General features: G+C 50.3%; 1 protein-coding gene across 2 annotated transcripts in view; it reads right to left on the bottom strand.

Moving 5' to 3' along the window:
- LOC140198044 (uncharacterized) overlaps window positions 1-17,641 on the bottom strand; it is a 176,829-nt gene that overhangs the window by 21,854 nt on the left and 137,334 nt on the right. For both annotated transcript variants that reach the window (XM_072258884.1, XM_072258885.1), the window contains exons 35-42: window positions 16,827-16,890; window positions 11,526-11,600; window positions 11,336-11,443; window positions 10,667-10,774; window positions 9,417-9,488; window positions 4,078-4,203; window positions 3,802-3,918; window positions 2,946-3,107 (exon numbers count right to left, since the gene is read on the bottom strand). In XM_072258884.1, coding sequence (XP_072114985.1) covers window positions 2,946-3,107; window positions 3,802-3,918; window positions 4,078-4,203; window positions 9,417-9,488; window positions 10,667-10,774; window positions 11,336-11,443; window positions 11,526-11,600; window positions 16,827-16,890 — 832 coding nt within the window. The remainder of the gene's footprint in view (window positions 1-2,945; window positions 3,108-3,801; window positions 3,919-4,077; window positions 4,204-9,416; window positions 9,489-10,666; window positions 10,775-11,335; window positions 11,444-11,525; window positions 11,601-16,826; window positions 16,891-17,641) is intronic.

Genomic DNA, 17,641 nt, shown 5'->3' with positions numbered 1-17,641 from the left:
CACACGAACCTGTTGGCGACCAGCTGGACGGTTGTCCTGATGGAGGGGTGCGCTAAGTTGTGAATGGATTCGAAAACCCGCCGGCGCCAGGCTGCTGGAAGACGGGGCGGGGTTGGCCGGTAGCTACGTCACACAGTAGGGTCCTCTCACCTGGGCCTACGGGGAGGTCTTGGAGCTGCAAACCGGAGACTGCAGTCCTGTAACTGGGAATCTCAGCGTCTGCCTGCTGTGCCTCTGCCAGCGCTGCATAGACCACCCCCTGGGACAGGGCCTGTATGGTAGGTCTGGATAGTGCGTCCGCCACGACGCTGTCCTTTCCAGAGGCATGCTGGATGTCCGTCGTGTACTCGGAGATGTAGGACAGATGTTGCTGCTGGTGGGACGACCAGGGGTCGGACACCTTAGTGAACACAAAGGTAAGTGGTTTGTGGTCTGTGAACGCGGTGAAGGGCCTACCTTCTAAGAAGTACCTGAAATGCCGGATTACCAGGTATAGTGCCAATAGCTCCCGGTCAAAAGCACTGTATTTGAGTTCAGGTGGTCGTAGGTGTTTGCTGAAGAACGCCTGGGGTTGCCAGTGACCCTCGATGAGTTGTTCCAGCACTCCACCGACCGCTGTGTTGGATGCGTCCACCGTGAGGGCAGTAGGAACATCCGTTCTGGAGTGCACTAGCATCGTGGCGTTTGCCAAGGCTTCTTTGGTTTTAATGAAAGTGGCCGCGGCCTCTTCATCCCAGGTAATGTCCTTGCCCTTACCCAACATCAGAGTGAACAGGGGGCGCATGGTTCGGGCTGCTGAGGGGAGGAAACAGTGGTAGAAATTCACCATACCCAGGAATTCCTGCAGGCCTTTGGTTGTGTTGGGTCGGGGGAAGTGGCGGACCACGTCTACCTTGGCAGGCAGAGGGGTTGCCCCGTCTTTAGTAATCCTGTGGCCCAGGAAGTCGATGGTGTCGAGTCCGAACTGGCATTTGGCTGGATGATTGTAAGGCCGAATTCGCTCAGACGGGAGTAGAGCTGGCGGAGGTGGGACAGATGCTCCTGCCGACTACTGCTGGCTATGAGGATGTCGTCCAAATAGATGAATGCAAAGTCCAGGTCGCATCCCACCACGTCAGTTAGCTGCTGGGACATCTGTGAGGCATTCTTTAGGCCAAACGGTGTTCAGAGGAATTCGAAAAGGCCAAACGGGGTGATGAGTGTTGTTTTGGGGATGTCGTCCGGATGTACCGGGATTTGATGGTATCCCCGGACGAGGTCTACCTTGGAAAAGATCCTTGCGCCATGTAGGTTTGCTGCAAAGTCTTGCATGTGCGGCACAGGGTAGCGGTCTGGCGTTGTAGCCTTGTTCAGTCTGCGGTAGTCACCTCATGGTCTCCAGCCCCCCGTTGCCTTGGGCACCATGTGCAGGGGGGAGGCCCAAGGACTGTCGGACCATCGTATGATCCCCAATTCCTCCATCTTCTTGAACTCCTCCTTCGCCAGTTGGAGCTTGTCCAGGGGGAGCCTTCGAGCACGGGCGTGGAGGGGTAGTCCCTGGGTCGGGATGTGGTGCTGTACTCCGTGTCTGGGCATGGCTGCCGTGAACTGCGGTGTCAGTACTGATGGGAAATCCACCAGGACCCTGGTGAATTCATCGTCGGACAGCATGATGGAGTCCAGGTGTGGGGCTGGCAACTTGGCTTCACCTAGGGAGAACATTTGAAAAGTCTTGGCGTGGACTAATTGCTTCCCTTGCAGGTCGACCAGCAGTCTGTGGGCTCGTAGAAAATCTGCCCCCAGGAGTGGTTGGGCCACAGCGGCCACTGTGAGGTCCCACGTGAACCGGCTGGAGCTGAACTGTAGCCGCACCGTGCGGGTGCCGTAGGTCCGTATTGTGCTGCCATTTGCGGCCCTCAGAGTGGGTCCCGGTTCTCTGTTGCGGGTGTCGTAACTTGTTGGAGGTAAAACGCTGATCTCTGCTCCGGTGTCGACCAAAAAGCGGCGTCCCAACTGCTTGTCCCAGACATATAGGAGGCTGTCCTGATGGCCAGCCATCAGCGGCAGCTGGCCCTGGTGTTTCCCGGGAATTTGCAGGGTGGTCTACAGCGGCAGGCCTCTGTGCCCCACCACTGGTAGTAGAAGCACGATTGTTTGTTGGGCTCCTCACTCCCGTCGTCGGGTTTTGTAGGCTCTGCTGCTGGGCCTGGTCTGGTCTGCCGTTGGGCACGCGGCTTGGTGATCTGTGCGACGGATGCCCCTCTCTCCTTCCTGGCATTCCACAGCACATTTGCTCGGGCCGCCACCTCCTGGGGGTCGCTGAAATCTGTGTCGGACAGCAGCAGGCATATGCCCTCGGGCAGTTGCTCTAGGAATGCCTGCTCAAACATGAGGCAGGGTTTGTGTCCTTCAGCCAGGGCCAGCATCTTGTTCATTAATGCCGACGGCGGCCTGTCTCCCAAACCATCCAGGTGCAGCAAGCGGGCAGCTCGCTCGCGCCGTGAGAGTCCGGAAGTTCTTATGAGCGGGGCTTTGAATGCTGTGTATTTGCTGTCCTCCGGGGGCGACTGTATAAACTCCTCAACTTGCGCAGCTGTCTCCTGGTCCTGGATGAGATAGTGTCTCCTATCGACCCCTCTGACCAGCTCATCGACTCACAGCCGATTTCACTCCCTGCTCTTTCAGAAACTGTTTACTGTACGTTCCCTTACGGACCAATCGGAGGATTAAAGCTGGACAAATGCCCCGGAACCAGGACCTGGGATATGGCACAGAGACTTGGACCAAGTTGGGAAGAACTGCTTCCAATCAGACAACTGCTGGAAGTCCCTCCTCAGGGGCTTGGGCACCGAGTGAGTCCAAGGAGGAAGTTGATGGCTCGATGGGTGTAGGCCTGGCTAGGGAAGTGGTCTGGGACTCAGCCTGCTGAGCACTCCTAACCCCTGTGCTGTTAGGAGAGCACCTACCTTTCTTGCCGGGAATGCCATTGATTCCGGGAAGACCAAGCTTCCCCGCCTCACCCCTGGATCCATGTGGTCCAGAAAATCCTTCTTTTCCTTGGTCTCCCCTCTCACCCTTGATCCCAGGGAAGCCCGCTCTTCCTGGTGAGCCCTGTAGGCCAGGATAACCTGTGAAAATGCACAAAACAGTTAGAGATCTCACCGACCCACATCTCCCCCAGCCCCACTCTGGATCTGTCTAACTCTGGAGATGGAAACAAGCCTCAGCTGGACACCTCTACACTGGTGACCAGGAATGTATATGACTGCAGGCAACTTCCAATGTCATGGTCAATGCTTGACCATCAGTCAGTCATTTCAAAGGTTTCTGGCATACCCAATCACCCTAAAACCAATGGCCAAGACAGTAACAGAGTAAAAACCCTGACATATCACAGTCATTCTAGGTCTCAGCCACTCAAAGGTCACTCAGTCAGTCAGAGCTCTGAACAACCACTGTTGACCAGTCAGACCTCCGAGCAATCACAATCAGTCAGGAAGATCTTTGACCAATCACAGTCAGACATACAGCTCTCTGACTAATCACAGTCGGACATACAGCTTTCTGACCAATCACAGTCAGACATACAGCTCTTTGACCAATCACAGATGGTCAGTCAGATCGCAAACCAATAATGGACGGATCTCTGACCAATCACAAAGAAAGAAAGCTGGACAACAGCAGACCAGGCTGGAATTTGTACCTTATGTTGCCTAGCTGTGTTACACTTTCCCCTGACCAACCTCTGTCACTCAGTGAGAGCTCGGACCAGATGTGGTCTCCCTGGAAACCAACAGCATGGAACCCAGAAAAGGTCCTTACCTGGCGCTCCATCCAACCCCTTCGGTCCTGGGTCTCCTGGTGCTCCTGGCTTGTCAGAAGGGAATAGGGGTCCAGGTGGCCCTGGAGGTCCGGGTGAGCCAACAGGACCTTGGTGACCTAAGGCAACCAAACAGATGAGTATGACAAGTGGCAGCACACTGGTGTCTGGTTATACCAATCAAACATGAGAATGGTGCAAGGGTAGGGTTGGGAGGGTGAAGGGTGGATGGGGGGGGTGGGAGTGTGGAGGTGTCAGATGTGGACAATGCTAGTTACCAATGTCGCCCCTGGGTCCAGGCGATCCGGGGTGACCAGGATCCCCCAGCTGTGTGTTCGGTTCTCCTCTCTCTCCCTTTTTACCCGCTTCTCCAGAAAGGCCTTCCACTCCTTTCCCGCTCACACCTGTGGGCAAGAGCAGCAAGGTCACGTTCGCGTGTGGGCAGTTAACCCTGCCTGCCCCGTGCAGACACAGTGGTGCAACATTTACCTCATTCTGCTCTGAGACAGCAGTCTTGCTGGAGGAGCCCACTTTGGCTGAGATGTTAGGAACAGGAGTGGTGCATCCTGTCTTTAGAAGGTTCCCCGGCAGCTTGGCCACCTCACCTTCCTGAGCCCACACCAAAGTGGCCTCTTGCATTTCATGACGATACGTGGCCAACTCAGACATTCTCATTACCTCCTCCTTACAGGAGGCAACCGCAGCGCAGCCACTAAGCACAGGAAGAGGCCACTCAGCCCCACATGTGATGCTAGCTCCTGGTGATTGGCCGGCGGAGGACTGACAGCCTCTTCACCACTGCATATGGAACATCGACTCAGAGCTTGAGAGGCCTGTGTCAGGCATCTTCATGCCTTACAAGGCGCAGATTGGAAGTCTGTGTGGGGCACCCTCCTCGCACAGACACTAGAGCAATGTGTGGTTAAGTGCCTTGTTCAAGGACACAAACACGCTGCCACAGCTGAGGCTCGAACTAGCGACCTTCAGATCACTAGACGAATGCCTTAACCACTTGGCCATGTGCCCACACTGCATATGACGGAGTCTTAAACCAATCAGAGCATGTCAGCTGCCAGTGTTAATCGTTATTCCTCAAGGGTGAAGAGCTCAGCACGTCACAGACACCAGCCCACCAACCCTTCCACAGACTCGGTCTGTACTTCTCGTTGCCAGCATAATCAAAGACCCCAACTGTGTTGGACATTCTCCCATCTCCCCTGTCCATCAGGTAGAAGATACAAAACACCAAAAGCATGGACCACCAGGCTCGAGGACAGCTTCTACCCCACTGTTAAAAGACTACTAACTGGTCCCCTAGGGCAATAAAATGGACTCTTCGCTTAAAAGTCTAATTTATGACCCTGCAACTATTGTCTACCTGCATACTGTTATTGTTTTACCTTGTTCTTACCGCAGTGCACTGTGGAATGAATTCCTCTGTGTGATCAGCATGCAAGACAAGCTTTTCCTCCAGCTCAGTACATGTGAGAGTCAGAACATCCCCATCCCCGTGTGATCGGTTACTCCTTCCTCTCGGTAAGAACCCTCTCAATCCACCATTCCTCGTCCACTGCTGATCAGCGCAAAGGGAGGCCCTTCGGCCTGCTGAGACTGTGCTCTCTCCAATCATTCCCACTCCCCTCCTCTCTAATCAACCCTGCTTCCACCTCCCAGATCATCCCAACTCTCCGCAACAACGCTCCCCTCCTCTTCATTAACTCAGGGAAACAGAGCGGGGGTGGGTCTGAAAGCACAGACCACCTGGCTCGAGGCCAGCTTCCTCCCCACTGCTATAGGACTATTGCATGGTCCCCAGTATGATAAAATGGACTCTTCACATCACAATCCATCTTGTTATGACCTTACACCTTATTGTCCCTATGCACTGCCCTTTCTCTGTAGCTGTAACTCTTTATTCTGCATTCTGTTTTCATTTTACCTTGTATACCTCAGTGCACTGTGTAGTGATTCGATCTGTATGAACAGTACGCAAGACAAGTTTTCCCACTGTACATCAGTGCATAAGACCATGAGACATAGGAGCAGGATTAGGCCATTCAGCCCATTGAGTCTGCTCCGCCATTCCATCATGGCTGATCCCGGATCCCACTCAACTCCATAGACCGGCCTTCTCGCCATATTCTTTGATGCCCTGAGCGATCAGGAAACTATCAGTTTTCACTTTAAACATACCCACGGTCTTGGTCTCCACCGCAGTCTGTGGCAGAGCATTCCACAGATTCACTACTCTTTGGCTAAAAAAAAATCCTCCTTACCTCTGTTCTAAAGGGTCACCCCTCAATTTTGAGGCTGTGCCCTCGAGTTCTGGACACCCCCACCACAGGAAACATCCCCTCCACATCCACCCTATCTGGTCCTTTCAACATTCGGTAGGTTTCAGTGTGATCCCCCAATATTCTTCTAAATTCCAGTGAGTACAGGCCCAAAGCTGCCAAACACTCCTCATATGTTAACCCCGGGATTATCCTCATGAAACCCCTCTGGACTCTCCCCAATGACAACACATCCTTTCTGAGATACGGGGCCCAAAACTGTTGATAATATTCCAAGTGCGGCCTGACCAGTGTCTTTTATAAACATCAGCATTATCTCCTTGCCTTTATATTCTCATCCTCTTGAAATTAATGCCAAAATTACATTTTAATCTTTACCACAAACTCAACCTGTAAATTAATCTTCTGGGAGTCTGGCACAAGGACTCCTAAGTCCCTCTGCCCCTCTGATGTTTGAACCTCCTCCCCATTTAGATAATGGTCTGCACTATTGTTCCTTTTACCAAAATGCATTATTAGACATTTTCCAACACTGTGTTCCATCTGCCTCTTTTTTGCTCATTCTTCTAATTTGTCTAAGTCCTGCTGTAATCACATTGCTTCCTCAACACTACCTACCCCTCAATCTATCTTCATATCATCCGCAAACCTTGCCACAAAGCCATCAGTTCTATTATCTAAATCATTGACAAACAATGTGAAAAGTAGTGGTCCCATTACTGACCCCTGAGGAACACCACTAGTAACTGGCAGCCAACCAGAAAAGGCCCCTTTTACTCCCACTCACTGCCCCTGCCTGTCAACCACTCCTCTATCCATGCCAGTATCTTTTCTGTAACGCCACAGGATTTTATCTTGTTAAGCAATCTCATGTGTGGCACCTTATCAAACGCCTTCTGAAAATCCAAGTAAGTGACATCCACTGTCTCTCCTTTGTCCACCCTGCTTGTTACTTCCTTGAAGAACTCTAACAGATTTGTCAGGCAAAATTTCCCTTGACAGAAACCATGCTGACTTTGACTTATTTTATCATTAGTCTCCAAGTACCCCAAAACCTCATCCTTAATAATGGACTCCAACACTTTCCCAACCACTGAGGTTAGGCGAACTGACCTTTAATTTCCTTTCTTCTGCTTTCCTCCCTTTTTAAAGAGTGGATTGACATTTGCAATTTTCTATTCCTCTGGGACGATGCCAGAATCAAGTGATTCTTGAAAGATCATGACCAATGCATCCATTATCTCTTCAGCGACCTCTCTCAGGACTCTGGGATGTGGTCCATCTGACAAGGTGACCTATCCACCTTAAGACCGTTCAGTTTGCCCAGCACTTTCTCCTTTGTAATAGCAATGACACTCACTCCTGCTCCCTGACACTCACGGATCTCTGGCACACTGCTATTGTCTTCCACAATGAAGACTGATGAAGTACTTATTAAGTTCATCCGCCATTTCTTTGTCCCTCATTACTACCTCACCAGCATCATTTTCCGGTGGTCCAATATCAACTCTCACCTCCCCTTTATTCTTTATATAACTGCTTTATATTATTGGCTAATCTTCCCTCATTTTTCATCTTTTCCCTTAAGTTGCTTTTTGATGGATCTTAAAAACTTCCCAATCACCCATCTTCCCAACCATTTTTGCTATATTAAATGCCCTTCCCTTGGCTTTTATGCAGTCCTTAATTTCCCTTGTCAGCCAGGGTTGCCTACCCCTGCCATTCGAAAACTTCTTCTTCCGTGGGACAGATCTATCCTGCACCTTGTGAACTATTCCCAGAAACTTCAGCCATTTGTTTTGCCGTTGTCCCTGCCAGTCTCCTCCTGCAATCCACCTGGGCAAGCTCCTCTCTCGTGCCTCTGTAACTCCCTTTCTATGTCCCTCCATGTGACAATAGACACTAATGTCATCATTGGCAGCAGAGGAGGGAAACACTCAGATTTCCGGACACTGATGAGCAGTTGGAAGGAAAACCGAGTTTTCAGTTTTCACGAGTCAGGAGAGGGTATGGGCGGAGGTTGCTGGAGAAGTCCAGGGATGAGGGAACTCAATGCTGTGAGGACGCTGGGGCTAGTCGCCACAGAAGAGGAGATTTAATGGTGGCATTCATAATTAGGAGAAACAAACAACCTTTTCCAGCACCTTAAACAAACAACCTGCTGGAGGAACTCAACAAGCTGAGCAGCATCTGAGGGAGGAAAGGAATGGGTGGCGTTCTGAGTCAAAAGCCTGCATCAGGACTGAGAGGGGGAGATGGACAGTGGGTAGGGTCATTGAGACAGGAGCCCGAGGTGACCGGTGGGCTGAGGAGGGACGCCAATGGCCAATACGAGAGCACACCAGTTTGTGAGTGTTGGAAAATCCAGGGGAGATGCCAGCGGGGATTTTTTTAACACAGAGAGTGGGGGGTGTCTGGGACATGACAGGGGGTGTAGCAGCTGATACAATAGGCTCTTAGGTAGGTAGGTGGATATCAGGAAAGTGGAGGATTATGGCTCTGTTGGTGTGGGCATGTGGTCAAGTGGTTAAGGCATTGGACTAGCAACCTGAAGGTCGTGAGTTCGAGCCCCAGCCGAGGCAACATCTGTTGTGTCCTTGAGCAAGGCACTTAATCACACATTGCTCTGCGACGACACTGGTGCCAAGCTGTATGGGTCCTAATGCCCTTCCCTTGGACACTATTGGTGTCGAGGAGAGGGGAGTCTTGCAGCATGGGCAACTGCTGGTCTTCCATACAACCTTGCCCAGGCCTGCGCCCTGGAGAGTGAAGACTTTCCAGGCGCAGATCCATGGTCTCGCAAGACTAATGGATGTCTTTATGGCTGTGTAGGAGGTAAGGGTTAGAGTGATTGTGGAGTAGCCTTATACAGGTGCCGGAATGTGTCTGGAATTTCTGTAACATAATGCTCTGTGTCTCTGTGTCTCTGTGTCCCATGTAAAGCTCAAAGTCAGAAAGGGTTCTGATGGGGTGAATAAAGAGCAAGTTCCTGGGGCTTGGGGTGGGGAGGGGTGAACTACAGGACATGAAGTGACAGGGGTGGGCAGGAGAGGAGGCAAATGTCTTCACACAGCATTGGGGGTAGCTCTGCATCTTTGATGCAAATGCAGGGTAGGGAGCTAAGAGGAAACTTTCCCCAAGCCAGCACAGGAACTATGGGCTGAATGGCCTTCTGTGGTCCTCCTTCGTTGACGGTACTCCAGCCTGGGTCACTGAGTGACTGGACAGATGGCTGGCAATAACAGGGGAGATTTTTGGCTGAAGTGCACATTCATCCACGGCCCTGCTGATGGAAAAACGATTCACCAAAACACTTGCCGTACCTGGAGACCCCACGAAGCCTTTCGATCCCTTTAACCCGTCTAAACCCGGCAAACCGTCAGAGCCCCTGAAACCTGTTGGCAAATTCAAAATGAAACGGGTTAACACTTTACCGCGGAGTCCCGACTCTCACCGGAGGGGCAGAAACCTCGGTGAAGTTCACGGCTCAGAGTCCCAGTGGAGTCACACAGTGCGGAAACAAACCCTTCGGCCTCTCGGCCCGTGCTGACCGGATGTCATGGGGCGGGAGGATTCACCGTTTCAAAATAAGGGTTTGGCAATCAGGAGAGGAAATTTATCCGGCCGTAAAGCTGTAAATCTTTGGGATTCTCTCTCCTAGAGAGAAATGACCAATTTAAAGATTAGCTTTCTTTGTCAAAACAGTGAATTGCACCATTTTGTATCAGATCAAATCAGCTATACTCTAGGCAGGGATCAAGGGACTTATTGAGGGGACCTGGGTTAGTGCAGGGAAGGGGTGCTGAAGGAGTCTCCATTGCAGTGTCAGGGTTAACACAACACTACCACAGCTCGGGGCGTTATGGAATCCAGCGCCAACCCGAAGGAGTTTACACATTGTCCCCGCAGGTTTCTTCCGGGTGCTCCGGTTTCCTCCCACAGTCCAAAGACGTACCAGTGAGCAGGTTAATTGGTCATTATAAATTGTCCTGTGATTCGGCTAGGGTTACATGGGTGGCTCACTGGGTGGTGCGGCCTATTGGGTCAGAAGGGCCTGTTCTGCACTGTATCCCTAAATAAATAAACAAACCAACCAATAAATAAGTAAATAGATAGATAGATAGATAAATGAATGAGTTTTGAAGAGTGGAGCAGGCATGACAGGAAAATTGGACTCTTCCTATTCCTTTTGCCCGGTGTGCCTATGAGCCTTTTCTCCAGAGGAGGCAGCGGAGGTGCTGCTGGATTTACCTGCCAGGCTTGTTTTCACTACCGTTGGTCTGAGTGAGGGCTGAGGCCCAGTGCTCCCCAGTTACACATTGCCCGTTCGGTGGCCCCCGCCCTCCCAGCCAGAAACGGCTCTTCCAAAGGAGGCTCCAGACCAGGTGCAGAGCTCCACAGAATTCACCCGGGCCCTGGTCCCTGGTCCCTGATTTCTGGGTATCCACCCCGGGGAGAGCAGCCCATGAACACCACCCAACGGTTATCTCCTCAGCGCGCTGATGTCTGGATTCCCGTCATCCTGTCAAAGGCAAAGGATCTGTCAGTCACCGCCACGCGCCGTCACTTGTACCTTTGGTGCCTCGGAATCCTGGGAACCCCGGAAATCCTGGAGGGCCGGATGATCCTTTCGGACCCTGCCACCCTGGGCCACCCGGTGAGCCCGGAGATCCGGGAGAGCCTGTGGATCAGAGAGCATACGTCAGCGCCGGCTTCTGGGGATTACGGAGGAGCGACCGGAATGGAGTGTCGAGAGCAGTACTGATGCAGTGTCACGTTCCCCCATCACTGTCCGCATCCACCTGAGTTCCCTCGCCACCCCCGTCAGCCCACGGGGACAGCTCAATGGTACAACCGGCTTGGCCAGCACTGCGAGTGGGGAGGTGGCCCAGGGGTCAGAGAGGGGACTGATCTTTAACCTGGTGCCACAGTGGGAAGCATTTACCGTTCCTGAGAGAACAGCTCTCCAGACCTTGCCAACAGCAGCTTCACTCTATGGAGAGGCCTTCATGTAGAGAGAGCCCGGAGGGGCCAGTGGCAGGCAGTAGCTCTGCACATCATGGTGGTTAAACAGTATCTGTGGAGATGTTTACTCCAGGACTGAGGGTCACTCCCCAGTCAGAGGTCACAGCCCTGGCAGCAAGTTACTGCTCATTTTGTACTGACAGAGGACTGGGTGACCCAGTGGAGCGTGTATCACTGGGTGACCCAGTGGCCTCAGCCGCTTCAGCAGGACACGTACCCTGTCTTCCTTGGAAGCCAGCATCACCATACACCCCCTTCATTCCCTCGATGCCGGTCTCTCCGCTTTTCCCGGCTTCCCCTTGGGGACCTGCCTGTCCGGATTTGCCTGTAACAGAGCAGAGTGTCAGTACGTGGGCCGGGCCAGTCGCTCTGCTGGTGTGCACTTCTCCAGGCATTGGGCTGCTTACCTTTGACCCCTGGTGACCCTGTTTCACCCTTGTACCCAGGCAGTCCGCTTATGCTCATCGTGTCTCCCACATCACCTGGAAGTGATAACAACATCTGTTACTGCAGCACAACATCTGTATTCACACTATGACCCAACTCAGATATCTGTATTCCCACAGTTACTGAACAGAAACATCTGCCAATCCCACAGTTACCGAACAGAAATATGTTTTCCCACTGTTATATATATAGAAACATAGAAACATAGAAAATAGGTGCAGGAGTAGGCCATTCGGCCCTTCAAGCCTGCACCGCCATTTATTATGATCATGGCTGATCATCCAACTCAGAACACTGCCCCAGCCTTCCCTCCATACCCCCTGACCCCCGTAGCCACAAGGGCCATATCTAACTCCCTCTTAAATATAGCCAATGAACTGGCCTCAACTGTTTCCTGTGGCAGAGAATTCCACAGATTCACCACTCTCTGTGTGAAGAAGGTTTTCCTAATCTCGGTCCTAAAAGGCTTCCCCTCTATCCTCAAACTGTGACCCCTCGTTCTGGACTTCCCCAACATCGGGAACAATCTTCCTGCATCTAGCCTGTCCAATCCCTTTAGGATCTTATACGTTTCAATCAGATCCCCCCTCAATCTTCTAAATTCCAATGAGTACAAGCCCAGTTCATCCAGTCTTTCTTCATATGAAAGTCCTGCCATCCCAGGAATCAATCTGGTGAACCTTCTCTGTACTCCCTCTATGGCAAGGATGTCTTTCCTCAGATTAGGGGACCAAAACTGCACACAATACTCCAGGTGTGGTCTCACCAAGGCCTTGTACAACTGCAGTAGTACCTCCCTGCTCCTGTACTCAAATCCTCTCGCTATAAATGCTAGCATACCATTCGCCTTTTTCACCGCCTGCTGTACCTGCATGCCCACTTTCAATGACTGGTGTATAATGACACCCAGGTCTCGTTTCACCTCCCCTTTTCCTAATCGGCCACCATTCAGATAATAATCTGTTTTCCTATTTTTGCCACCAAAGTGGATAACTTCACATTTATCCACATTAAATTGCATCTGCCATGAATTTGCCCACTCACCCAACCTATCCAAGTCACCCTGCATCCTCTTAGCATCCTCCTCACAGCTAACACTGCCGCCCAGCTTCGTGTCATCCGCAAACTTGGAGATGCTACATTTACTTCCCTCATCCAAGTCATTAATATATATTGTAAACAACAGGGGTCCCAGCACTGAGCCTTGCGGTACCCCACTAGTCACCGCCTGCCATTCTGAAAAGGTCCCGTTTATTCCCACTCTTTGCTTCCTGTCTGCTAACCAACTCTCCACCCACACCAATACCTTACCCCCAATACCGTGTGCTTTAAGTTTGCACACTAATCTCCTGTGTGGGACCTTGTCAAAAGCCTTCTGAAAATCCAAATATACCACATCCACTGGTTCTCCCCTATCCACTGTACTAGTTACATCCTCAAAAAATTCTATGAGATTCGTCAGACATGATTTTCCTTTCACAAATCCATGCTGACTTTGTCCGATCATTTCACCGCTTTCCAAATGTGCTGTTATCACATCCTTGATAACTGACTCCAGCAGTTTCCCCACCACCGACGTTAGGCTAACCGGTCTATAATTCCCCGGTTTCTCTCTCCCTCCTTTTTTAAAAAGTGGAGTTACATTAGCCACCCTCCAATCCTCAGGAACTAGTCCAGAATCTAACGAGTTTTGAAAAATTATCACTAATGCATCCACTATTTCTTGGGCTACTTCCTTAAGCACCCTGGGATGCAGACCATCTGGCCCTGGGGATTTATCTGCCTTCAATCCCTTCAATTTACCTAACACCACTTCCCTACTAACATGTATTTCGCTCAGTTCCTCCATCTCACTGGACCCTCTGTCCCCTACTATTTCTGGAAGATTATTTATGTCCTCCTTAGTGAAGACAGAACCAAAGTAATTATTCAATTGGTCTGCCATGTCCTTGCTCCCCATAATCAATTCACCCGTTTCTGTCTGCAGGGGACCTACATTTGTCTTTACCAGTCTTTTCCTTTTTACATATCTATAAAAGCTTTTACAGTCTGTTTTTATGTTGCCTGCCAGTTTTCTCTCATAATCTTTTTTCCCCTTCCTAATTAAGCCCTTTGTCCTCCTCTGCTGAACTCTGAATTTCTCCCAGTCCTCAGGTGAGCCACTTTCTCTGGCTAATTTGTATGCTTCTTCTTTGGAATTGATACTATCCCTAATTTCTCTTGTCAGCCACGGGTGCACTACCTTCCTTGATTTATTCTTTTGCCAAACTGGGATGAACATTTGTTGCAGTTCATCCATGCAACCTTTAAATGCTTGCCATTGCATATCCACCATCAATCCTTTAAGTGTCATTTGCCAGTCTATCTTAGCTAATTCACGTCTCATACCTTCAAAGTTACCCCTCTTTAAGTTCAGAACCTTTGTTTCTGAATTAACTATGTCACTCTCCATCTTAATGAAGAATTCCACCACATTATGGTCACTCTTACCCAAGGGGCCTCTCACGACAAGATTGCTAATTAACCCTTCCTCATTGCTCAAAACCCAGTCCAGAATAGCCTGCTCTCTAGTCGGTTCCTCGACATGTTGGTTCAAAAAACCATCCCGCATACATTCCAAGAAATCCTCTTCCTCAGCACCTTTACCAATTTGGTTCACCCAATCTACATGTAGATTGAAGTCACCCATTATAACTGCTGTTCCTTTATTGCACACATTTCTAATTTCCTGTTTAATACCATCTCCGACCTCACTACTACTGTTAGGTGGCCTGTACACAACTCCCACCAGCGTCTTCTGCCCCTTAGTGTTACGCAGCTCTACCCATATCGATTCCACATCTTCCCGGCTTATGTCCTTCCTTTCTATTGTGTTAATCTCTTCTTTAACCAGCAACGCCACCCCACCTCCCCTTCCTTCATGTCTATCCCTCCTGAATATTGAATATCCCTGAACGTTGAGCTCCCATCCCTGGTCACCCTGGAGCCATGTCTCTGTGATCCCAACTATATCATAATCATTAATAACAATCTGCACTTTCAATTCATCCACCTTATTACGAATGCTCCTTGCATTGACACACAAAGCCTTCGGGCGCTCTTTTACAACTCTCTTAGCCCTTATACAATTATGCTGAAAAGTGGCCCTTTTTAATGCTTGCCCTGGATTTGTCGGCCTGCCACTTTTACTTTTCTCCATAGTACTTTTTGTTTCTACCCTCACTTTACACCCCTCTGCCTCTCTGCACTGGTTCCCATCCCCCTGTAGTGAACTAACCTCCTCACGCCTAGCCTCTTTAATTTGATTCCCACCCCCCAACCATTCTAGTTTAAAGTCACCTCAGTAGCCCCCGCTAATCTCCCTGCCAGGATATTGGTCCCCCTAGGATTCAAGTGCAACCCGTCCTTTTTGTACAGGTCACGCCTGCGCCAAAAGAGGTCCCAATGATCCAAAAACTTGAATCCCTGCCCCCTGCTCCAATCCCTCAGCCACGCATTTATCCTCCACCTCATCGCATTCCTACTCTCACTGTCGCGTGGCACAGGCAGTAATCCCGAGATTACTACCTTTGCGGTCCTTTTTCTCAACTCCCTTCCTAGCTCCCTATATTCTCCTTTCAGGACCTCATCCCTTTTCCTACCTATGTCATTGGTACCTATATGTACCACGACCTCTGGCTCCTCACCCTCCCACTTCAAGATATCTTGGACACGATCAGAAATATCCCGGACCCTGGCACCAGGGAAGCAAACTACCATCCGGGTCTCTGGACTGCGTCCACAGAATCGCCTATCTGACCCCCTTACTATCGAGTCCCCTATCACAACTGCCCTCCTCTTCCTTGCCCTACCCTTCTGAGCTACAGGGCCGGACTCTGTGCCGGAGGCACGGCCACTGTCGCTTCTCCCGGGTAAGCTGTCCCCCCCAACAGTACTCAAACAGGAGTACCTGTTGTTAAGGGGCACAGCCACCGGGGTACTCCCTATTACCTGAACTTTCCCCTTCCCCCTCCTAACCGTGACCCACTTGTCTGCCTCCCGTGGCCCCGGCGTGACCACCTGCCTGCAACTCCTCTCTATCACCTCCTCACTCTCCCTGACCAGACGAAGGTCATCGAGCTGCAGCTCCAGTTCCGTAACGCGGTCCCTTAGGAGCTGCATCTCGATGCACTTGGCGCAGATGTAGACGTCCGGGAGGCTTGTAGACTCCAGGGCCTCCCACATCCGACACTGAGAACAGCAAACTGCCCTCACACTCATACTGCCCCTCTCCTCAAATAACAACAGAACAGAAACATCTGTTTTCCCACAGTTACTGAACAGAAACATCTGCCAGTCTCAGTTACCGAACAGAAACATCTGCCAATCCCAGTTACCGAACAGAAATATCTGTATTCATACTGTTATTGAACAGAAATATCTGTACTCACACTGTTATTGAACAGAAACGTCTGCATTCCCATAGTTACTGAACAGAAACATCTGTTTTCCCCGATACGGAACAGAAACATCTGTATTCCCGTTACTGAACACAAATATGTTTTCCCACTGTTATCGAACAGAAATATCTGTATTCCCACAGTCACTGAACAGAAACATCTGTATTCCTGTTACTGAACAGAAATATGTTTTCCCACTTTTATTGAACAGAAATATCTGTATTCCCACAGTCACTGAACAGAAACATCTGTGTTCACACAGTTACCGAACAGGAACATCTGTATTGCCACTGTCACCAAGCCGAAAACATCTGTATACGCACTGTTACTGAACACAAACATCTGTATTTTCACTATTACCAAAAACAAACATCTGTATTCCCACTGTTATCAAACAACATCTGGCAACTGCACTGGCCTGCAGCCAGTGGTAGACCACAGAGTGACAAGTACACACCCCACACTACTGTTCCATCTACTCTGTCCACCGTCTGGCTCAGCCCAGGTAACATTTGTTATGATGAGGTGAGGCCAGTTAGCCCTTTCATCATCTTCCACCTTGTTCTGCCTCACCCCAATTTTCAAAAAGTGAAGCCCCTCAAATTCGGCTTTGAACCTCCCAACTGACTCCTGGCTTTGGGTGGGTAATCCAAATTCCCAGGTCAGCTTCCTCCATCTGCTGGATCAAACTATTCAAGCCGATCATCCAATGACCCTACCCAACACCGAGTGAGTTGTTCAGCAGATTCAATCCCCCTCTCAGTCTTGGTGGAGAGGGTCCCACGTATCCCTGTGGCACATCATTTTCCTTGTCACTCTCACCTTTAGGTCCGGTGGCTCCAGGCTCTCCCAGGGTTCCAGGTAATCCGGGGACACCCACAAGACCCTGGAAAACAAAGAGAGGGCATGAGAAAGTCTCCCCCACTTCCAGCTCTGAAGCCAGGAGCTGAACCCATGGTAACGACCTGCCAGTCAGGGTCATTGCCCGGTGAGGTAATTACATCAGATTTCATCCCACTGTGATTAATACCAGGAACTTGTTCATCTGCTGTGGGTTGGAGATTGTGCACGGACCAGCACTGTCAGGAGTATTCCTGACTCTGTACTGGCCCTGAGTCCCAAGACACCTCCCATCCCCAGGCAGATGAGACCTAAAGCACAGCCTTCCTAACTGAGGGTGGAAAGACTGGGATTGTTTTCTGCTGAATGATGGGAACTGAGGGATACCTCAAAGCCAAATTCAAGATAAATTTATTATCAAAGTACATATATGTCACCATATACAACCTCGAGATTATTTTTTTTTTTGCAGGCACTTGCCATGGAGTTGAGTAGAATGAGTGAGGATCTCACTGAAGCCTACCAAATATTGAAAGATCTGGATAGGGTGGATTTGGAGAGGATGTTTTCTGTAGTGGGGGCGTCTAGGACCAGAGGGCACAGCCTCAGAATAAAGGGACGTCCATCTGAAACAGGGAAGCAGAGAGTGGTGAATTTGTGGAATTCATTGCCAAGTCATTGGCATATTTCAAACAGAATTTGATAGGTTCTTGGTCAGTGAGGGTGTCAAAGGTTATGAGGAGAAGGCTGGAGAACAGGGTTTAGAGGGATATTAGATCAGACATGATGGAATGGTG

The sequence above is a fragment of the Mobula birostris genome, chromosome 5, assembly GCF_030028105.1.
Source record: "Mobula birostris isolate sMobBir1 chromosome 5, sMobBir1.hap1, whole genome shotgun sequence".
NCBI classification, from domain to species: domain Eukaryota; kingdom Metazoa; phylum Chordata; class Chondrichthyes; order Myliobatiformes; family Myliobatidae; genus Mobula; species Mobula birostris.
This window is presented reverse-complemented; position numbering and strand designations above follow the sequence as displayed.